General features: G+C 40.2%; 1 protein-coding gene across 7 annotated transcripts in view; it reads right to left on the bottom strand.

Moving 5' to 3' along the window:
• LOC124551368 (titin-like) overlaps positions 1 to 24,630 on the bottom strand; it is a 260,732-nt gene that overhangs the window by 72,776 nt on the left and 163,326 nt on the right. For all 7 annotated transcript variants that reach the window (XR_006967830.1, XR_006967828.1, XR_006967829.1 and 4 more), the window contains exon 14: positions 3,299 to 3,473. Coding sequence is in view for 3 of the 7 variants with exons in the window: in XM_047126404.1 (XP_046982360.1) it covers positions 3,299 to 3,473 (175 nt within the window). In the remaining 4 variants the exon portion in view is untranslated. The remainder of the gene's footprint in view (positions 1 to 3,298; positions 3,474 to 24,630) is intronic.

Genomic DNA, 24,630 nt, shown 5'->3' with positions numbered 1-24,630 from the left:
TGACCATGTGACCACGAGTTGTAACTGATGCCCCCCCCTCCCCAGTGAAGCCTGGGTTGGGACCTGTGTATTGTGGGTGAATGCACTCTGGAATAGGCAGCTCACCAGGTCTACAGCATATATGTTTAATTATTTCTTTATTTATTTATTCACATTTTCTTTGTGTGGAGCCATCGTAATGATGGCTTTTGCAAACGTCAGACTTAATACTATGGTTGTATTTATACTTATAAAATACACTATATTCTGTAGTTGTTGCTTCTTATGTTTATTTTTTACATTTATCACATTACAACTGATATGCTAATGCCTCATGTTACAATCACTATCTTAAAATTCATTGAAAGAATATAAACATTTTTCTATTAGAAAAGATTTTAATTTTGTTTTAAAAACATTTCCCGTGTACGTTCTTAGAGAGTTTGGTAGCTTGTTATACCAAATTAAACCACTGATATACGGACTTCTATCAGTCATTTTTAATGTTGTTCTGTTACGGAAATAGTTACACTTTGTTCTAGTGTTGTGATCGTGTACATCACTGCCCTTGATAGCTTCTGTTGGTTGACTTATAAAAAATACAACTACTTTGAAGATGTACAGAGAATATATTGTCAGATATTCGTGCTGCACAAACGCTTCACGATGTGAATCTCTATATCCTACCCCATGTATAAGTCTTATTGCTCTTTTTAAACGAAAATCAGCTGCACAGCCCCATAGTTCAATTCTGCAATTGAGAAAGGGGTAAAGTGTTCCATAATATACTAATTTCAGTGCCTGGCTAGGCACTATCTTTGCGAGTTGGCTGAGGAGATATATGGCACTACTGACTTTTCCGCATACGAAAATCATGTGGTATGTCCACCACAAATTTTCATCAACATATACACCCAGGAATGTACAGTTACCACTTTCTGTTGCAGAGATATTACAGCCACTATTCATATTGTTGTGATGAGAACTGACTGTTTTAAATGTCAGTAGTTGAGATTTGGTGATATTCACCTTGAGTCCCTGGTCATTGAAGTATTTTGTTACTTCTGTTACACCACTAGTAGCAAGAGATTCTAGCTCTTTAGATTCGCTCCCATAGAATAAGATTGACGTGTCATCTGCATAGCTTACAATATGGAAGTTAATGGGTTGTGCAATGTCGTTAATATATATAAGGAAGAGAAAGGGTCCAAGGATTGAGCCCTGTGGTACACCTCATAATACAGGTTCACTGGCGGACTGGGAGTTCATGATTTTATTATATAGTTTGCATGGGAATTTAGTGCTTTGCTTACGATTTAACAGGTACGTGGTTAGAAGATTCATGGCTTGATTCCCAACACTATAAGATTTTAGCTTTTTAAGAAGCACCCTATGGTTTACAGTATCAAATGCTCTTGTCAGGTCCAAAAATATACCTGCCGTCTGCATCTTCTGGTCCAATAGACAGTAAACTTCATGGATGAATTGTGTAACTGCTGTGGTTGTACTTTGCTCTTTTTGTGAAGCCATGCTGTGAATCTACAAGGAGTTTATGTTTTGTGAAAAAGCTGAGAAAGGATAATGCTTTTGAATATCTTACTAAAAGTGGGAATTAATGATATTGGTCTATAGTTGGAGACTTCTTCCGTACTTCCCTTTTTATACACTGGTTTCACTACACTCATTTTTAGAACCGTTGGATACATGTTTTCTCTAATGCTGCAGTTAATCAGGTGAGTAAGAGGTTTAGAAATTTCTTTTAAGCATGCTATAGTAATAGCATTGGATATGTCATCCCATCCAGGTGGAAATTTTTTCTTTAGCATGTATATTGCCCTGCGAACCTCTTGCTCATTCACTTCCACAAATTCAGATTCGGTACACTGGGTGAGATGACACCGGATCTCTATCTGTGAATCTGTAATATGTGTTGATTGTTCACCAGAAATGTAGTAGTTATTAAGAATATTACATATAGTATATGGGTTTTTTATAACGTTACCATCATGTCTTACGCTGATTGGTTCCATGTTCATCTTTGAACCTTTTTGGTATTTGTCTATCAGCTTCCAAGATGCTTTGCTTATGTTGTCAGAGTGTTCTATTGTTTTGCTGTTAATCTGCTTCCTTAGATTGACAATTTCAGTTTTAAAAGTTTGCTTGGCCCTATTGCATTTTTCCTTGAAAACCTGCATAGTAGTAGCTTTATAAAGCTGGTTTAGATCATGTACTTACTGCCTGAGCTTAATCAGATTTGTTGGGAGTTTTAGTCTAGGTACATCTTACACCTTAGTCTAGGTATACCTTACACTTGCATACGGACAGCACCCTCTCTCATCAATGAAGACAATCGAGCCATTCCACTCTCCAGTCAACTTCTTTGTGACACCAGAGTAGCTATGCTTGTTGGTTTCCTGGTGTCCATGGTAGCCTTGCCAGAGGCACATGTGATTTTAATACTGCTGGAAGCCAGACAATTCCCAATGGACCCTGATGACACAGCTGTTGCATTGTGTGCTCAGATTTCATCCCTGGATGATGTTCAATAGGCCACTGCTGCTTGCACAATGTGTCAGTCTCGGTGTGCATTGTACAATGTGGACATCCAGAACCTGGTCGGCAGGCCACTGTTAAAAGCAGCAACACACCACCAATAGATAGTGCCTGACATGTGCAGCAGTACTTTCCTATGTCCCTCCAGCTTCCTGCACATCCACAATGCAACCCTGTTTAAATGGCTGAAGCGGTTCAACAGGAGTATGTATTTGCCACTGGAGCACAGTTGTACCCTAGAATGAATGTTGCAGACATTCATCTCTAAACTCAGCACAGTTACTGCCTGCAGAGTCAAAACAGAGGGTGCACAGACAGGCCTCGTCAGTGCCGTCCGATCACCAATGATCGTGAGAAACTTATCACTAACACTACAACCCCTCAGTACGCACATACTTGTGCTGGTGCCATTGAACGCAGTCCTTGAAGATGTTGCATTATTTTTCCTGCAATGTATATGTATTTGGTCACAAACCTGCTTTCGGCTTCTTAAATCACTGTCCCTGACAACAATGGCCTAAGAAGCTGAAACCTGGTTCGTGACCAAGTATAACTCTTCAGAACATTTGCAAGTGTTTCCTATTTATTATTGTGTCATGTTCTGCCAAGCAGTGAGTGAGTGAGTGAGTGGGAGAGAGGGAATGAGTGAGTGAGTGAATGAATGAATGTGGGTACAGGTTATCATGTACTTAACTGACCCTTCCTTGCTCTCCTACACCAATTCTCACACATTGACTTAGCTTAGTATTCTTGAGATCCGACTTACCTCGTGCTGCCACTGTGGGTTCACTATTACAGAAGCACTGGAGCCGTTGTTTGTGGTAGTCGGGTCAACATTGCCAGCAGGAGTCAGCGCTCCACAAGAGCCACAGATGGAGCACTCCTTGCAATGCCAGCGTCCACTCGGCACACGCCGTAGCCCCACACAGTAAATGTGATACCTGCAGTCACCGTAATATCTTAATTTGGCAAACACTATAAAGGTAACTGAAACTATTCTCTAAAATTATTACAGGCAGTAGAGAACATCAAAACAAACATATTTTGATAAAAAGCATATGGTCTCCAAAATCTAATTGTAATGTTAGAGAACATTTTGTTAGTGATGCTGACGTAAGCTGTTGTGCCCGTGTCATTGACTGGGAATGTGTGTTGATATTCAAAACTATTCTGTGTAGGGACGGATGTACCTGAGAATGTTAGACAAAGGATGCACTGGCAGCACGATGGGGTGTCAGCCCATTTAAGATTTACTGTGTTGAATCATTTGAGAGTCACCTGCAGGAATCGACGGATCGGCTGGAGTGGTTCTGTGACCTGGCCACCCAGGTCCATGACTTCACCTGTCTGTATTTCTTCCTTGTTGTCATATGAAGCAGCTGGCATACGAAACTGTTGTGATAATGGCATACGAAACTGTTGTGATAATGGAATGAGACTCGGAACTAGATTCGTGTCACTGCTGGTACAATTGCGAACGCACACTGAGGATGTACTGCGTGCCTTCAAGCAGTTCCTGTGAATGCCATTGCTGAAATTAGCATGCTAAGCTACGTTCTCTGAAACTTGTCCCTAGCATCAGCAATTGCCATCAGGGGCGATATACACACAACAAAAAAAGTTTTGCATCACCCCAGTTCCCAGAACTCCTGAAGATAGACTTTGACTGTGGATATTGTATCACAGACACAGTCCCTTTGACTGTTCAGAGATGTCACTAAATCTGCCCAAAGATATAAACAACCATGCACGAGCAGTGTCTATTAGATGGAGGGGGTCTGACAGCCGATCAGTTCCAGTCATCCCACCAGGAAGGAGGTACAGGGCTTATGTTGCCTGTAGTTCAACAATGCCTAGATGGTCAATATCATGGTTCAATCGCATCTGCATTGTTACCTTGTGCCAGGAAGGGCTCTCAACAAGGGAAGCGTCCAAGTGTCTCAGAATGAACCAAAGCAATGTTGTTCGGACATGGAGGAGATACAGAGAGACACGAACTGTCCACAACAGCCCGAGGGCTGCTACTGCAGTGGGTGACCGCTACCTATGGATTATGGCTTGGAAGAACCTGACAGCAACGCCACCATATTGAATAGTGCTTTTCGTGCAACCACAGCACGTCGTCTTATGACTCATACTGTGCGCAATAGGCTGCATGATACGCAACTTCACTTCCGACGTCCATGGCAAGGTCCATCTTTGCAACCACGACACCATGCAGGGCGGTACAGATGGGCCCAACACCATGCCGAATGGACCGCTCAGGATTGGCATCATGTTCTCTTCACCAATGAGTGTCACATATGCCTTCAACCAGACAATCGTTGGAGATGTGTTTGGAGGCAACCCGACCAGGCTGAACGCCTTAGACACACTGCCTAGTGAGTGCAGCACGGTGGAGGTTCCCTGATGTTTTGGGGTGGCATTATGGGGGGCCAAAGTACGCCGCTGGTGGTCACGGAAGGTGCCATAAAGACTGTAAGATACATGAATGCCAGTCTCCTACCAACAGTGCAAGCATATTGGCAGCATATTGGCAAGGCACTGATCTTCATGGATGACAATTTCTGCCCCCATCATGCGCATCTTGTGAATGACTTTCTTCAGGATAACGACATTACTCGACTAGAGTGGTCAGCATGTTCTTCAGACAAGAAACCTATCGAACATGCCTGGGATAGATTGAAGAAGGCTGTTTACGGATGATATGACCCACCAACCATGCAGAGGGGTCTATGCTGAATCGCCGTTGAGGAATGGGACAGTCTGAATCAACAGTACCTTGATGAACTTGTGGACAGTATACCACGACGAATACAGGCATGCATCAATACAAGAGGACCTGCTACTGGGTATTAGAGGTACTGGTGTGTACAGCAATCTGGACCACCACCTCTGAAGGTCTCACTGTATGGTGGTACGAGATGCAATGTGTGGTTTTCATAAGCAATAAAAAGGGCGGAGATGATGTTTATGTTGATCTTTATTCCAATTTTCTGTACAGGTTCCGGACCTCTCGGAACCGAGGTGATACAAAACTTTTTTTGATGTGTGTATTTTTGTTTTCATGTTTTCTACTTCCTGTATTAATTTGAACAAACAGTTTCAGAACACCATGTATATCTACATCTAGGTGTACTACTAGGTGAAACTATTATTTAATGAAGTACAAATTTCAAATTTATACAGATATTATGTGAATGTGTAGTGTCTGTTCTTCCAGATGTGTGCAAAAAAAAAAAAAAAAAAAAAAAAAAAAAAAAAAAAAAAAAAAAAAAAAAAAAAGACACAACACAGAGTCTGCAACTGTGAGACATTTATGTAAATTGTGAGAAGGAAGAGTTGATGCCAGCTGCATTGGGACTTTATGTGGAATCGGGGGTGCCTCGATGGGCAATGAATCTGCTGCCTTTAGTGCAGACACACAATTACGTTCGACTTCCTACCGGAATCTCAAAGGAACTAACATGGAGAACATGGAAGGGAACTGTAAACAGGTGGTGGTAGGTGGGAGTGTGGGTCAGCCGGGATGTGTGCCGAGACAGTCCAAGCAACTGCAATAAACACTGTTTCTGGATGGTGCAGTGGTTGACACAACTGCCCAGTAAGCAGGAGATTCCAGGTTCAAATCCACGCCTGGCACACATTTTCACTGCTTACCACCGATTCTGCATAAAGTCCCGATGCAGCTGACATCAGTAGTTCCTTCCCCTTCCTTTCCTTTCTGCCCTCTCCACCTTCAATTTACACAAAAAATATTCAGATATGTTGCAAGGAGAGAAATAGAAAGATAGTTTCTATATTTCGTCACCCAACTCATTTTGAATGTGCACAGGAAAGCAAGGACCGGCACCTGAAATGTAGGTGTACATTAGTAATGCGAGCTGCGTTAGTTTCTTGCCTGTTCTGTATCTTGTGCTTGTAACATCTTGTCATGATGTGAAATGTGTCTGTAGATTTGCAAATATGATACAATTTCTCTGTGAAAACATGGCTACATGCTGGTCATTTACAAATCTGGATTTTTAAATCTTAATCTGCAACAAAATTTGATAAGTGCAAACAAACCACTTGCACATTACTTACTCAGAAATTCATCTATGCAATAGAAGGGTGAGTCAAGTTTCAATTTGTTTTTAAAACTTCTGTGATCTACCAGCACTTTTAATCTGCAGGATAGGTTATCAAATGTTTTTATTACTGATTGCTTTGCTCCTTTCTGTGGAAGAGTTAGGCTAAGTTTTAGACAGTGGAGGCTGTTTCTGTTTGTGGCCTTCATAAATTCTACTATTACTTTCCAAATTGTGCCTAATTCTTTACAAATAGTGTAAATGTATTTTGAGGCTGTCATTAGCGTGCCTTATTCTGTTAAATAGTTGCCTACGTGAAGTTCATAGATGAACACCACATTTCTATGCAATGAATATTTTTTGTCTATCTGTGGAATTGCATCATAAAATTATTCCATGTGACATCAAAGAATGGAAGTGTGTAAAGTAGGTAAAAATAAGTCACACTTCATCATAAACCTATGAATGAGTATCAGTTGTTATAGGGTTTGCATGTCATAAGGGAACCATCAGCAGCATTCTTTAATCAAGGAAGACAATCAGTTGATGATGATTTCTGTGGTGTCACCGCCAGACACCACACTTGCTAGGTGGTAGCCTTTAAATCGGCCGCGGTCCGTTAGTATACGTCGGACCCGCATGTCGCCACTATCAGTGATTGCAGACCGAGCGCCGCTACACGGCAGGTCTAGAGAGACTTCCTAGCACTCGCCCCAGTTGTACAACAGACTTTGCTAGTGATGGTTCACTGACAAAATACGCTCTCATTTGCCGAGACGATAGTTTAGCATAGCCTTCAGCTACGTCACTTGCTACGACTTAGCAAGGCGCCATTATCAGTTACTATTGATATTGATTCATGTACCGTCAAGACCGACGTTCTTCATTAACGGATTAAAGTTAAGTATTCCAACAGCTACGTCCGTTTTTCTAAATTCTAATTTCCTTGTCCTGTTCCAGACCTCACGCCAGCCTGCGTGAGCTAAAACGCGTGCCTTTCGGCCTCCTTCTAGTAACACGGTGTTGGCTCTCCTGCCAACCAGAACAATTTCAGCAGCACAGAGACAGCCAAGAAAGTCATGAAGGAAACTGTGAAATGTACTGAGAGCACAATTTATCTACAACTGAAGGAAAAAAAGGTTGCAACACTCCACTAAACAAAAATGAAGGTTCTGTACATGCTACACGAGCATCAATTAATGCATAATAGGTGTCCAAAAACAATCTCCAATTTCTGCCATTCAGAAGCAACTGCAGACTAGTGCAAGCAACAAACTTTGAGTGAGAGAGAGAGGAAGAAAAAAGCAGGGGCAGAGGCAGAGGCAGAAGCCAGAGGCTGAGACAGAGGCAAAGGCAGAGAGAGTGAGTGATATAGATAGATAGATAGATAGATAGATAGATAGATAGATAGATAGAGAGAGAGAGAGAGAGAGAGAAAGAGAGTCTGTAGTACAGTGATGACAATTACACTGAGGAGACAGAAGTCTTGCAATGCACATATACACATGGCATTAGTATCACCTACAACAAGGTACAAAAGTGCAGTGCACTGGTAGAGTTGTCATTTGTACTCAGATGATTTATGTGAATCGTGTTCAATGAGATTATGGCCAAGCAGCAAGAATTAAAAGACTTTGAACATGGAATGGTAGTTGGAGCCAGATGTATGGGACATTCCAATTGTTAGGGAATTCAATATTCCGAGGTCCACTGTGTCAAAAGTGTGTCGAGAATATCAAATTTGAGGCATTACTTCTCAACACGGACAAAGCAGTGGTCAACAGCCTTCACTTAACAATTAAGAATAGTGGGACCTGTGATGCATTCTCAGAGCTACAGACAAGCAACACTGTGTGAAATAATGACAGAAATGAAAGTTAGACTTATGATGACTCCATTAAGACAGTGCAGTGAAATTTGGCATAGAGCTATTGCAGCAGACAACTAATGCAAATGCCTTTGGTAACAGCACATCATTGTTTGTAGCACCTCTCCTTGGCTTGTGACCATATTGGTTAGAGCCTAGACAATTGGAAAACTGTGACTTGGTGACAGCAGATGGTAGGGTTCGAGTGTGACACAGACACCATGAACCCACTGACCCAAATTGTCAAAAATGCACTGTGCAAACTGGTAGTGGCTCCCTAATGGTGTGAGCTGTATTTACACGGAATGGACTGGATCCTCTGGTTCAACGGAACCGATCGTTGACTGGAAATGGTTACGTTTGGCTAACTGGAGACCATTTGCAGCCATTTGTGGACTTCCATATTCCCAAATGATGGAATTTTTATGGATGACAATGCACCATGTCACCAGGCCACAATTGTCTGTGATTGGTTTGAAGAACATTCAGGACACTTCAAGTGATCTGGCCACCCAGATCACTTGACACAAATTCCTTCAAACATTTATGGGACATAACTGAAAGGTCAGTTTGTGCACAAAATCCTGCACTGGCAACACTTTTGCAATTATGGATTGCTATTTCTGCAGGGGACTTCCGATGACTCGCTGAGTTTATGCCACACTGAGTTGTTACACTATACAGGGCATAAGGAGATCTGACACAATATCAGGAAGTATCCCATGACTTCTCTCACTTCAGTGTATGATGCGTGTTTTTTAAGTGTTGTGTACATAGTTCCGCGTAGTCAGCGCGTACACAACTTTCCCACAAGAGCGCGCCCCACTAAGCACAACAGCGCAGGCGCAGCGCTCATCCGTCTCCGCACTATGAGATGGCGCTGCCATAGAGACGGACCAAATTCTGCTTCCGCCGATCTGTGTATTAATATGTAACGCAGCCAATGAGATTGCTGCATACGTAGAACCTTTTCTCCTCGCGGATCACACTCACGCAGTGATACATGAACGCGCGAGGTATTATAACGAGTGTACAGACCTCCGATTAGTCAGTCTGCATTTGTCTGCACCAGTCTGTGCCAGTCTGTACGAGTTCTACATTTGTCTGTACCAGTCTATAGTCAAGTTTCAGTCTGCGCCTAATAAGATTACCATATTCCTGTACATAACCATGAAGATAAATGTATAGACACTTTTGTCGAGTATCAGAGATATATGTTAGAATAAGATTAACATACCAATACCAAAGGAACTTCAGATTGTCAATTGTAAATAGCATCCAGAACCAAGTTAAGTAATTTTTATGCTTGTTATTATTTTAATAAATGTGTGTGAAAATTAATCAAGTTCTGTTTAAAGTTGGTCACCGTCAATCAGCTACTCTAAGCGCGCAAGTGGCATTTCTATCATCTGACCTAACGTCAGAAGATAAACACGCCACAATAAGACCACAAGACATATTGCTGACACTCGCCTACTTCGTTAGAGCAACAAGTCAAATAAGCTGATGGTGTGTGTACTGAAGGTCTTACAGTATGCACACCACATTAAGTAAGGTCTGTTTTGTTGCAGACATTAGTAGTTCACATGCATACTGCAACGAGTGTGTGTGTCGTGTACCGGCATGCCTCAGGAACAACTGTGCTCAGTTTCAGCTCTGTAGCTAACCTGTATGGTTCTGTTCTGTGCATTCAGAATGTTTAAGACTATCAACTCGCCCGATGTGTGTGAGGTTCACTCAGTGATACAGTTTTTGTCAGTGAGGAATCTGTCTGATGCAGAAATTCATCAACAGATTTGCGAAGTGTACATTGATACTGTTATGAGTGAAAGCAAAGTGCGTAAGTGGGTACGAGAATTCAAAGATGGCCATGACAATGTCCTTGATGAGGACTGCTCCGGTCGCCCTTCTCTGATTACAGACAATTTGATGGCTTTAGTTGAAGCGAGGATTTGTGAGAACAGGCGCTTCACAATAACAGGTCTCTCAAATGAATTTCCTGACATGTCGAGATCAGTGCTTTACAATACTGTTTCTGAACACCTAAAGTTTAGGAAACTGTGCTCCTGCTGGGTCCCAAAACTACTAACAGAGGACCACAAAAACCAAAGATTTGAGTGTGTGATGAAATTCTTGACTCATTATCACGAAGAAGGTGACGTCTTCTTGAGTCAGATTGTAACTGGAGATGAAACATGGGTTTCGCATATCACGCCTGAATCAAACCAACAGAGCACGGAATGAAGACACACACACTCGCCTGTAAAGTTGAAGGCCAATCAGACTCTGTCACAGCGCAAAATCATGGCATTGGTGTTTTGGGATAGGCATAGTGTTTTGTTGGTCGACTTCATGCAATGAGGAAACACTATCAATGAAGAAGCATACTGCCAAACCCTCAGAAAGCTGGCAGAACGATTCAAAACAAAAGACATGGCATGCTGACAAGGGGAATTGTCCTTCTCCATGACAATGCAAGACCTCACACTGCAGGTCAGACCGACAATTTATTGGACAGTTTTGGCTGGGAAGTTTTAGACCACCCAGCCTACAGTCCTGATCTTGCGTCGAGTGATTACCATCTGTTCCTCCACCTCAAACAACACCTCAGTGGCAACCCTTACAATGATGATGACGGCGTGAAAATGGCAGTGAACTCTTGATTATCGGAGCAGGCGGCAAGCTTTTATGAATAGGTCATTTTAAAATTGGTTGAGAGGTATGATACATTTTCAACAAACTTGGCAACTATGTCGAAAAATAGAGTGAAGTATGTACTTTGTGAAAATAAATTTACTTTTTTGAAATAACCTTTCGTTGTGTACTTATGTTCAAATGGACCTCTCTTAAAAAACACGCTTTGTATAATTTTAAAATGGGAACAACTTTTTTATTCACATCACCAAACCAGTCTCAGATACAAAAATCCATCTTCAATTGGCAGTTGCAGACTTACTTTGTTGAGGCCTATTTTTGTGCTCACTTAGTGTGGAGATACCAAGGCATTGTGGCATATATTGTTGAGAAATGCGAAATATAGAGTGACTATGTAGTGGTTTATATTCCTGAGTGACAAAATATATGACAACTGCAGCAGAAACATACACCACGGTGCTGCAACAATAAGCACTCATAAAATGAGCCAATAAAATTTTTTTTGTCTGAAACTGGTTATAATGACTTCTGAATGAAAGTCTTAACATTACTTGTGTGTCATTGTTGTTTTTAAGTTATAATCTTTGTAAAAGAGAGGAGCCAGATATATAAGTATGTACTCAACAATTTGTTAGAACACATAACTGTCTCGCTGGTCATATAATGGAGTTTTAGAGACAGTTAAGGAGCTCCTTCCATAGTGCTGAACAGTGTCTCCACAGGGGTTCTTATCTCCTCCATCCCATTCCATTTTGGGCATCTGAAAACCACATTCATTCAGAAGAGCTTCATTTCTTCTGGTCTTCTTCATTCTCATACTTCACAACTTTCTTCACTCTTCTGTCCTTGATGTTTTTGTTCTGGTTCTATTTCTATCCTGGTCCATTTTAAAGATATGTCTGAAGAAAATGGTTCTACTTCTCCCGATGGTGTCTGGGATCTTCTGTACCCGGGTATACAGTTCTTGGTGCACTTGTCTTCTATGCTGACCATCTTGTGTTCTTTGAGATCCCAGTATCCTGCTGAGATCCTTCTTTCCATACATTTTAGCCTCCTAAGTTATAACATATTTCGACGGTTTACATTTTGTGTTCTGTATAATGTGCTTTGGGTGGATCACTGTCTGGTAATGACTTGATTTTGCATTGATCAAAAGATTCTTGTTGTAAATATTTATAGTGAGTTCACATGCTAAAATCATTTTGTTTATTAATGCTCCAATGGCTTCTTTTCTGTGAGGCCAGTTTATACCCATTATCATACATATTTAAATCTCTCTATAACTTCTGAATGTGCCCTCTTTTTAATGTCATCCTTCTAGTAGCTATCTTGGTATTTGACATATATGGGTTATCTTCTCAACAGAGATCTTTAAACCTGCTTTAGTCTCTTGTCACTAAGGGCTCTTATATTATTGTCAAAAGCATCACTTGATTTATATTGCCACTATAATATTACAATATTTTAACTTTAAGAGATTTCATTTGTATTGTGCTTAAATAGAAGATGCATATTTACCTTCCACATACTGGATACTGCTATTCAAGCAGCCTACTGAATATAGGTTATATAATGAACTCTGTAATGGGACCCATAGAACATGATGCATATAATGTAATGGAGATCTGTGATTGGACCTAAGGAATAATTATATGCAACGTAATTGATGTTTCAAGCTACACTGAAGACCCAAAGAAAGTGGTACACCTGCCTAATATCATGTACGGACCTTGTGAGCATGCCGAAGTGCCACAGCACGATGTGGCATGGGCTCAACTAATGTCCGAACTAGTGCTGGAGGGTATTGACACCATGAATCCTGCAGGGAGTTCCATAAATCTGTAAGAGTACGAGGGGGTGGAGATCACTTCTGAACAACGCATAGCAAGGCATCCCAGATATGCTCAATAATGTTCATGTCTGGGGAGGTTGGTGGCCAGCAGAAGTGTTTAAATGCAGAAAAGTGTTCCTAGAGCCACTCTGTAGCAATTCTGGATGTGCGGGGTGTCACATTGTCCTGCTGGATTTGTCTAAGTCTGTCAGAATGCACAAAGGACATGAATGGATGCAGATGATCAGACAGGATGCTTATGTACGTGTCACCTGTCAGAGTCCTATCCAGACATATCAGTGGTCCTATATCACTCCAACTGCACACACGCTGCATCATTACAGAGCCCCCCCCCCCCCCCCCCAAAAAAAAAAGACTTGAACAGTCCCCTGCTGACATCCAGGGTCTATGGATTCATGACGTTGTCTTCATACCTGTACACATCCATCCACTTGATTAAATTTGAAACAAGACGCCTCCAACCAGCCAACATGTATCAAGTCGCCAACAGTCCAATATCAGTGTTGACAAGCCCAGTCGAGGTGTAAAGCTTTGTGTCGTGCAGTTAAGGGTACATGAACAGACCTTCGGCTCCAAAAGCCCATATCAATGGTGTTTCATTGAATAGTTTGCATGCTGACACTTGTTGATGACCCAACACTGAAATCTGCCTGCAGCAATTTGCAAATAGTTTGCACTTTTGTCATGTTAAACAATGCTCTTCAGTCGTCATTGGTCCTGTTCTTGCAGGATCTTTTTCTGACCGCAGCAATGTTGGAGATTTGATGTTTTCCAAATTTCTGATATTCACAGTACACTCACGAAATGGTCGTACGAAAAAATTCCCACTTCATCGCTACCTCAGAGGTGCTGTGTCCCATTGCTCGTGCACCGACTATAACACCACATTCAAACTCACTTAAATCTTGATAACCTGCCATTGTAGCAGCAGTAACTGATCTAACAACTGCACCAGACACTTGTCGTCTTGCATAGGCGTAGCCGACCACAGCATTGTATTCTGCCTGTTTGCATATCTCGTATTTGAATACACATGTCTATACCAGTTTCTTTGGCACTTCAGTGTGTGATACTCAGTCAAAAAGATAATTGATGTAATGGAAGCATATAGGACAGGATGTCCCATCATGCCTGCAACTGCCCACTAAGCAAGTGCACACAGTAGGCACCAGATGGCGACATTACACAGCTTTTGTACCCTGTTCCAGCATGCGCACAAAGATTCTCTCACTGGTATAACAAATCATTTAAATGAGTTAAACACTTCAAGAGAATGATCTTCTAACTACTGACATTTGTAAATTTTATTTAAATGTCTTTCATTGTGACATATACATTCAGAAATGTGTTTCATCATTTATTGACAAAAAATTGTTCACTTTCATCAGAGTTTTCATAGAAAGATTCAGAACATGCATAACCCAGAAAATGAACTGAAATTATTTAGCACTCTGCTTTCTTTCAGTAGCACCACATACTGCACCTTTGGAAATCCACTTACAAGGAACCCCTTGAGTGTGAGGTCCCAAGTTCAATCTTTAGTAAGGTTCATTTGAAAGTGTTGTGTTAACACTTATTACAGGAAAAATGTCAGCTGCTAATGACCCAACGTGTGCAACAGGAGGGCAACAGAAAATGAGTGTCTGGGAGATGCAGAGATCAACCTTCTATGGGATGTACATTTTACACTTCACAAAATGGACATTGCAGAGATTCGAGAAATGTTCAAAACACACCATTAACTTGCACCATGAACATCTAATGGAAAATGATGCACCACTGTGATCACAAAGATTCACACCATCAAGATCAAAGATGAATTCCTTGGGAGTTACAGACCACGCAGGACATTCAATTAGGTATCCACTCTTCACGAATGCATGTTGTTGTTGTTGTGGTCTTCAGTCCTGAGACTGGTTTGATGCAGCTCTCCATGCTACTCTATCCTGTGCAAGCTTTTTCATCTCCCAGTACCTACTGCAACCTACATCCTTCTGAATCTGCTTAGTGTATTCATCTCTTGGTCTCCCTCTACGATTTTTACCCTCCACGCTGCCCTCCAATACTAAATAGGTGATCCCTTGATGCCTCAGAACATGTCCTACCAACCGATCCCTTCTTCTGGTCAAGTTGTGCCACAAACTTCTCCCCAATCCTATTCAATATTTCCTCATTAGTTATGTGATCTACCCATCTAATCTTCAGCATTCTTCTGTAGCACCAGATTTCGAAAGCTTCTATTCTCTTCTTGTCCAAACTATTTATCGTCCATGTTTCACTTCCATACATGGCTACACTCCATACAAATACTTTCAGAAATGACTTCGTGACACTTAAATCTATACTCGATGTTAACAAAATTCTCTTCTTCAGAAACGCTTTCCTTGCCGTTGCCAGTCTACATTTTATATCCTCTCTACTTCGACCATCATCATTAGTTATTTTGCTCCCCAAATAGCAAAACTCATTTACTACTTTAAGTGTCTCATTTCCTAATCTAATTCCCTCAGCATCACCCGACTTAATATGATTACATTCCATTATCCTTGTTTTGCTTTTGTTGATGTTCATCTTATATCCTCCTCTCAAGACACTGTCCATTCCATTCAACTGCTCTTCCAAGTCCTTTGCTGTCTCTGACAGAATTACAATGTCATCGGCGAACTTCAAAGTTTTTATTTCTTCTCCATGAATTTTAATACCTACTCCAAATTTTTCTTTTGTTCCCTTTACTGCTTGCTCAATATACAGATTGAACAACATCGGGGAGAGGCTACAACCCTGTCTTACTCCCTTCCCAACAACTGCTTCCCTTTCATGTCCCTCGACTCTTATATCTGCCGTCTGGTTTCTGCACAAATTGTAAATAGCCTTTCGCTCCCTGTATTTTACCCCTGCCACCTTTAGAATTTGAAAGAGAGTATTCCAGTCAACATTGTCAAAAGCTTTCTCTAACTCTACAAATGCTAGAAATGTAGGTTTGCCTTTCCTTAATCTTTCTTCTAAGATTAGTCGTAAGGTGAGTATTGCCTCACATGTTCCAGTGTTTCTACGGAATCCAAACTGATCTTCCCCGAGGTCGGCTTCTACTAGTTTTTCCATTCATCTGTAAAGAATTCGTGTTAGTATTTTGCAGCTGTGACTTATCAAACTGATAGTTCGGTAATTTTCACATCTGTCAACACCTGCTTTCTTTGGGATTGGAATTATTATATTCTTCTTGAAGTCTGAGGGTATTTCGCCCGTTTCATACATCTTGCTCACCAGATGGTAGAGTTTTGTCAGGACTGGCTCTCCCAAGACTGTCAGTAGTTCCAATGGAATGTTGTCTACTCCGGGGGCCTTGTTTCGACTCAGGCCTTTCAGTGCTCTGTCAAACTCTTCACGCAGTATCATATCTCCCATTTCATCTTCATCTACATCCTCTTCCATTTCCATAATATTGTCCTCAAGTACATCGCCCTTGTATAGACCCTCTGTATACTCCTTCCACCTTTGTGCTTTCCCTTCTTTGCTTAGAACTGGGTTTCCATCTGAGCTCTTGATATTCATACAAGTCGTTCTCTTATCTCCAAAGGTCTCTCTAATTTTCCTGTAGGCAGTATCTATCTTACACCTAGTGAGATAGGCCTCTACATCCTTACATTTGTCCTCTAGCCATCCCTGCTTAGCCATTTTGCACTTCCTGTCGATCTCATTTTTGAGACGTTTGTATTCCTTTTTGCCTGCTTCATTTACAGCATTTTTATATTTTCTCCTTTCATCAATTAAATTCAATATTTCTTCTGTTACCCAAGGATTTCTACTAGCCCTCGTCTTTTTACCTACTTGATCCTCTGCTGCCTTCGCTACTTCATCCCTCAAAGCTACCCATTCTTCTTCTACTGTATTTCTTTCCCCCATTCCTGTCAGGTGTTCCCTTATGCTCTCCCTGAAACTCTGTACAACCTCTGGTTCTTTCAGTTTATCCAGGTCCCATCTCCTTAAATTCCCACCTTTTTGCAGTTTCTTCAGTTTTAATCTACAGGTCATAACCAATAGATTGTGGTCAGAGTCCACATCTGCCCCTGGAAATGTCTTACAATTTAAAACCTGGTTCCTAAATCTCTGTCTTACCATTATATAATCTATCTGATACCTTTTAGTATTTAGTATTTAGTATTTTAGTATTTAGTATTCACCTACTATGTTTCCTTCTCTCCCTTTTCCTACACTCGAATTCCAGTCACCCATGACTATTAAATTTTCGTCTCCCTTCACAATCTGAATAATTTCTTTTATTTCATCATACGTTTCTTCAATTTCTTCGTCATCTGCAGAGCTAGTTGGCATATAAACTTGTACTACTGTAGTAGGTGTGGGCTTCGTATCTATCTTGGCCACAATAATGCGTTCACTATGCTGTTTGTAGTAGCTTACCCGCATTCCTATTTTCCTATTCATTATTAAACCTACTCCTGCATTACCCCTATTTGATTTTGTGGTTATAACCCTGTAGTCACCTGACCAGAAGTCTTGTTCCTCCTGCCACCGAACTTCACTAATTCCCACTATATCTAACTTCAACCTATCCATTTCCCTTTTTAAATTTTCTAACCTACCTGCCCGATTAAGGGATCTGACATTCCACGCTCCGATCCGTAGAACGCCAGTTTTCTTTCTCCTGATAATGACATCCTCTTGAGTAGTCCCCGCCCGGAGATCCAAATGGGGGACTATTTTACCTCCGGAATATTTTACCCAAGAGGATGCCATCATCATTTAATCATACAGTAAAGCTGCATGCCCTCGGGAAAAATTACGGCTGTAGTTTCCCCTTGCTTTCAGCTGTTCGCAGTACCAGCACAGCAAGGCCGTTTTGGTTATTGTTACAAGGCCAGATCAGTCAATCATCCAGACTGTTGCCCTTGCAACTACTGAAAAGGCTGCTGCCCCTCTTCAGGAACCACACGTTTGTCTGGCCTCTCAACAGATACCCCTCCGTTGTGGTTGCACCTACGGTACGGCTATCTGTATAGCTGAGGCACGCAAGCCTCCCCACCAACGGCAAGGTCCATGGTTCATGGACCACGAATGCATATGGAATCATATTGGTGTAACGAAATGGTGAGAATTAATGGAATGTGATGACATGCAACCAAATGCAAAACAGTCTGTCATGGAGTTTATCATGAAACTGGTTATCGTTTACGGTGTAGCTGCAGATAGTTCAATAATATGTCTCACAGGCACAGAAAAAACAAACATCCAGAGGCTGAATTTGTTCAGTGGTTCCAGGTGGTATGAATTGCAATGTCACACACTTTTCAAGATGGATAGTTTGCCCAAAAGGCGTATGATTTTTATACGCATACCAGGAATTAAGTAAGGCAAGTTATTACATCCAACTATTGGCCAAAAGCAGTGATCATACCATAGTAGTAGTTCTCTTATGTCCATTTTCCCACTCTTGCTTGCTGTGACATAAATATTCCCTACTGTCCTTGCAAGATCATACACACGAGAAAGAATCGTAGGGGGCAGAGCACTTCCAACTTCTCACAGTACAATAAATAACTTTCCAGATAATTTACCATCCAGATTAACAGTCAGCATAATTGCATATCAACACATTAAGGCATTGATGTTAGCTGATCTTGATACAACTCTCCTTGTACATCTAGTTTCCAGGGTTCCTTTCATATGCATTTCCTCTCCAAATCCTGGCTGGTCTGAGTTGAAAATAAATTCGTTACGTTTGTTTATCTCCTCCATAAATTCTTGGGCCAATCCTGCAGCTGTGCATTGCCAAGTTGATGCTTTGTTTGAAATTTCATTATCTTATGTCTTCCAATTCTGTAGCACTGTTTGAAATTATGCAACAATCCACTGTTCCCTTGAAATCATTGTAGTCTATGTTGTGTGCAATTTGATGTGCATGTAGTAGGTCACTATCATGCACATTCTGTAAATTGTATTGAGCATCCTTGAAATGCACAAATACCAGTTTTTGTGCCCTTTTTATTTATTTATTTTGCATTACTCAGTCATACTGCTGCAAACTTATTTCAAATCTGTTCATAACTGATTTTTTACTATGCTGTGGATGATCTTCCACATATATAAGTACGTTTAGTATCAGACATTTGGGCAACTATTGTTCTTTACTATGATGCACTGGAGATGGGATCTGTGGCTCCCTGTCTGATAAGGATGATGAACTACATGGCTTGACAACTGTTTCAATATTACTTACACTTCTTAAGAATATATTGTCATCATTATAAGCCCCATGTACATTGTCCGCACAGTTGAGGTTATACAAGACCATACATTCCATTGGCTTATCTTGCAGAAACACTAGTATTTCACCTTCCATTTTACTCTCACTCTGGAAATTTCTTGGGTTCCTTTCTGATGAAATGTGAACTTTGGCAACTGTTGTTGTAGATATAATGCAATGTTTGGATATGAGGAGGATATGGGGACCAGTTTTAGATAATGGAGAATGGAGGAGGAGGAAAAACAAGGAAATATACCTTCTGATGTGACAACCAAGATGAGCAAAAGATAAAGAGCAAAAGAATACAATGGGTGGGCCATGTAGCCCATATGCCAGGTGGATGGCAGGCGAAGATGGCACTAGTGGGGAAACCAAACACCAAACGCCCCACTGGACAACGAAGGCAGCGTTGGATGGACAGCCTGGCCAAGGACCGAGCAGCCCTGGGAATTGAAGACACCTGGAGGAACCGGGCACAAAACAGGAAGGATTGGAGGCAGTTTGTGGAAGCAGCGCGTAGTCTGCAGGGCCTGTGATTGCTGAATATCTACCTATCTATCTGTATAATGACATACGTGTACAAGAGTTTCTCTGAGAACACAGGAATACAACTGATATGAACTCTGTGGATCAATATTTTGTTGTTAGCAGCTGTTTTCTTTGATGATTTTTGTTTTATGGGAATTAGGCCATAGTCTGAGGCACATGTAAGTGCCTAATATGTTGTCTTCTAACGCTGGAGACATTATAGGAGGCTATAAAAACTCAAACAGCAGTTTCAGGCTTAAAAAAAGGTTCAGTGAGATATCTTGGGTCCTAACTTCATGAGCCAACACTGATGGGCATCCTGTGTCTCACAGAAACAGAGGGATTGACAGAAAATATTTCATCAGTTGTGAATAAAAAGAAATGTCATGTTCCACATGTACTAAAATGTTGATATTTTTTGTCAGCGTGAATTTTTCTATGATACATCTGTTACAAATGTATTTGCCAAGCTATAATCAGCTCAGTAGTCGGTATCATAGAGTACTAAAGTTATTGTCAACAAAAAGCCAGAGAAAAAAGGAACACCTGCAGAACACGTTCACTCAGTCTCTCTTCTTAGTTGTGGTTACAAACTCTTGCAAAGAAGGATCTTACAACAAATGCATGACAAAATTAGTTCTGTGGTACCGTCTGAACAAGCTGGATTTAGACCTAGTAGCAGCTGCTGTGAGCAAGTGCTCTCCTTGACTACTCACACAGAATCTGGCTACTGAAGAAACTCAAGACCAGGGTAGTTTTCATTGACATGTCAGCAACTTATGGCATGGTGTGTTGTGAGGATCTAATATTGAAATTTCTGAGAACAATACTTCATACAACTCTGAGTAACCTCTTACAACATTTTGAGCAACTGACACCTTAAAGTACACCATGGCAAAATGAAGAGCAGATGGCATGTACTCAATGATGGTTTGTATCAAGGCTTTGGGGTTATTCAATCTCCATGCTGCAAATCTGTCAAACTTGATCTGCCAGAAATTCCAATGTGCTGATCTCCTTGAAATTTCATATCAAAGTGATGATCTCTCTGATCGTGAAGAACACCTAATAAATAGCCTCACTACACTTAATCAATATTTTAAGACATGGTGATGTAAACCTGAAGTTCCTAAAACAGAAGCATGTCTTTTCTACCCCCTTAATCATGCAGCATCAGCAAAGATCAGGCCACAGTTTGGCCCTCTTGCCATTGTAAAATATAATGACAAGGCATTAGACAGATTACTGACATATCATAAACAGCTCTCCAACACAGTTAAGAAGCCTGGTGATAAAGCTGGCAGGTAATACAGGCAGAGCAAATACTTCAGTCATCTACTGAGCATCCCTTGTGATGGCATAATCTGTAGCAGAATATTACACCACAGTGCTCACATGAAGAAACTTGACGTGCATATTAATGTAGTTATGGGAACCATTAATGGCACAGTCAGACTACATCCACATGCTGGCAACAATTACTAACAAACATCTGTCCAACTCATCTTCATTGAAAGGTGGCTCTCTACAAGCCCTACCAAGTTTCCAAAAAATACACACTTTTCACAAAGCTTTATTCTTGCAAACTAGGAAATTACCCAAATCCACAACACTAGCATATGGAGAAGGAATTCAAATGCCCTGCACTGGGTTCAACCAGGATGCTGAATGGAAACTTCAGTAGCAAGCTATGAAAAACTAGAACCACAAACTTATTGACAACCCAAGTGTTAAAGGTCCAGGTTTTCATTATCCTAGGGAGATGTCGGTACAGTTTATGTGAAAATACAACATTCACAAGCAGGGGTTTTGCACTGACGGTACATGTGACTATGGTGATATTCAGATATTTCCCTGGTGGTACCAAGAGTGTACATGAAGTATCCAAAGATGAGCTCCACTGAATCAAGTTTTCTGACATTTGTGTGTAATCTAAGGTGCTGAATGTTTATATGGTGTCAATAGTTGTACATGTCTACTTTTTGATTAAATATGTATAACAATTTTGTTGTTGTAAATGATGCAAATGATAATAATAATAAACTGCCTGTGTGAGAGTCATTTGTCAACTGCAACCTTTAGTATAGCTTTGAAATACCAGGAAGCAGTAAAGAAATGAGAAATTTCCAAAAATTGTGTGGGTTCAGCACAACAAGACATAGGTTCACAAAGTGTAACACTACTTCAGTCATATTCCATGGATTCTGAAGAATAGGTGTAGTGACAAGTATTACTCCAGGCAAGTGAGGCATATCCTTACGTCTTGTTACCGACGAATGATACTCACAATGAACATAATTTATGTAGTAAGAGAATAATAATGTAAAATATTACTTCTAATATAAATATTCAGATATTGTGGGTTGGTGAGAGCCATACTGAGATGTGACATGCATCTTCAGCACGGACAGTGGTCACAATTAGTTAGTGGGACAAAATACCTACTTGGACTTGGAGTAAGCATTCTGTGTAATACCATCCTTCCCTATAGATGTACAGACTTGCCATAAATTCTATTCAATGATGCTGAAATGTTTGAGAATGAGGTTTGTCTTGTCATTTGAGATATTAACACAACATACGAGTTGTTGGTCCATATGAAGGTCTTAACAACTGGTATATAAAGTTCATCCCTGCAATATGGTGCAAAAGAAAGAGTAGTATTTGAACTTGAAGCAGTAATCACAGTTTTGGTAATGGAGTCCAGGAGACCAATGTGGGAAGGACATGGTCAAATTACTGTTACACTTATTTAACAGCAACCCCATATTTGAAGGAACAGCTACACCGCTCAGGGCTGTGTCATCTGGAAATAAGTCAGAGATCTACAGTTTTATGTGCAATATAATGAAATGACTCCAAGCAAGTCCTGTTTAATGCAATAGAAACAGTTGTGCAACAGAAAGTTCTTTAATTCAATTATAAACTCCATCAAGTTACTCACAAAACATTCAACATGCTCTTTCAGGTTGCTAAATGTATGTGTATCCATGTATCTAGCTCCCTTCTGTCCTAATTTTGACCATTTTAAATCTTTTTAAATATTGTTTCTGTCTTAGTATTGTTTAATTTTGCACCATCTTTTGAGAAAAGAGGAATATTGGTACAACAAAGGACATTAATGAATAAATAAAATGTGAAGTAATTGTCAAAATACCTATGTTTCTGTGGAGGTCTCTGTGACATGTTCTAGAATGAACAGAGGTATAATGCTTATAATAAGATTCTGTGTTCTATCAATCCTAGCTCTTTAAGTTCACATAATATTTAAATATCTTAAATATTATGATTAATACTTATGAAAAATGACTTTATTTTCACAAATGAAAGTGCAAGACAGCCATGCAGAGGTATTACTAGGCTGCTATTCACACCCCAAGTTCCTTCTTCTCTAATAACAAAGAAATGTTGGAGAACATTTTGCAGGCAAAGATAGAAAATACTTTTCTAAAAACACAAATTTGTTAACTTCACACCACATAAAACATGTTTTTTCTTCTAAAAGGAAAATTAATGTATGTTTCCTATTTTAGTCAATCTTCTTTCTTATCTTGGCTGAAAGCTTTTGGGTTTTCTTATGTGTAATCAGAATGAATTGGCAACCTAGGAAGGACAAAATAATTAACATTCAAACCACAGTTTGGGAAGAAAATCTTGTTACACACTGAAGATTAAAAAAGCAGCTTGATGGACGGATGAGCATCACAGAACAGCAAATCACATATTTGTTGTGCAATAGAAAGAAACATTAATGTTGTAAGCATGAGAAGTACACAGGGGCTCAGATTTTCACAATTAAAATAATAAACTTATAAAGTGATAAAGTTGATTGAAGAGATTATATTTAATCACTCAAACTGAATATTTGGAAAGTTACAATATGATCAGTGATAATGCACAATAATATCAGAAGTTCACTATTTCAGATTCGCACACAGTCAAAGAGGAAAATGAAAAGTTATACAAGAGGCACAAATACTTTCACTTATCACAACATTGACATTTTTCTTATCTTTTTCTTTTTCCCCTCACTTTTCTTTAATGGTCATAGATAAAAGTATTGGTCCAGAAAGCTTAATATTCTTACATGCTTATCCAGTGGTCAACAGCCCTGTACACCATAATTATGCATTCTTTCTATTGCTGTTCCTCCCAATTGACTACACTCATAGCTTTCACATCCTTAATTATGTCACCTTCCCACTGTTCTTGGTCTGCCCAGGGATATTCTGTTGTAATTTGGGGAATGAAAACTTGCCTAGGAAGTCAAGTCTCTGGCATACAGATTATGTGACCTGCTCACTGGAACTCTCTCTCTTCTGATACTGTGAAACAGTGGGCTAGTTCATAATCTGACAAATTTCACTATTATTTTTGCATTTCAAATATCTCTGCCATCAACGGGGCCCAAAATTCTTCTCATCATATGTTACAAGTTTTTGCATCTCCTTTTTAGTTAGTGTACAGCTTTCTAAACTGTGGAGGACAATGGGGCATATAACGGCATTGTATACCTCCATTTTTGCAAAATGTGATACTGATTTACTCGTGAATGTATTTTTCAGAGCATATAGACATCTGGAGCCAGCAGAAATCCTTTCATTTAGATCAATGGGTACTTCAAAAAAACAACTGTACCAATTTCCCAGGTACTTGAACTGACTGGCAGACTTGAATCTGTCATTGTAAATTTTAAAGACCTCTTGTGCATATTTAGTTCTGCCTACTTGCATATATTCTGCAGCTTAATAATGAGCATATCAAGCTACTGCCAATGAGAATACATATTTCCAAGGTTTGGGTTCTGCAAACTGTGTCCAGTCGACAATCAAAAAATTCATTCAACATCCCCTGTTCAGAACGA

The sequence above is a fragment of the Schistocerca americana genome, chromosome 9, assembly GCF_021461395.2.
Source record: "Schistocerca americana isolate TAMUIC-IGC-003095 chromosome 9, iqSchAmer2.1, whole genome shotgun sequence".
Lineage (NCBI taxonomy): Eukaryota > Metazoa > Arthropoda > Insecta > Orthoptera > Acrididae > Schistocerca > Schistocerca americana.
This window is presented reverse-complemented; position numbering and strand designations above follow the sequence as displayed.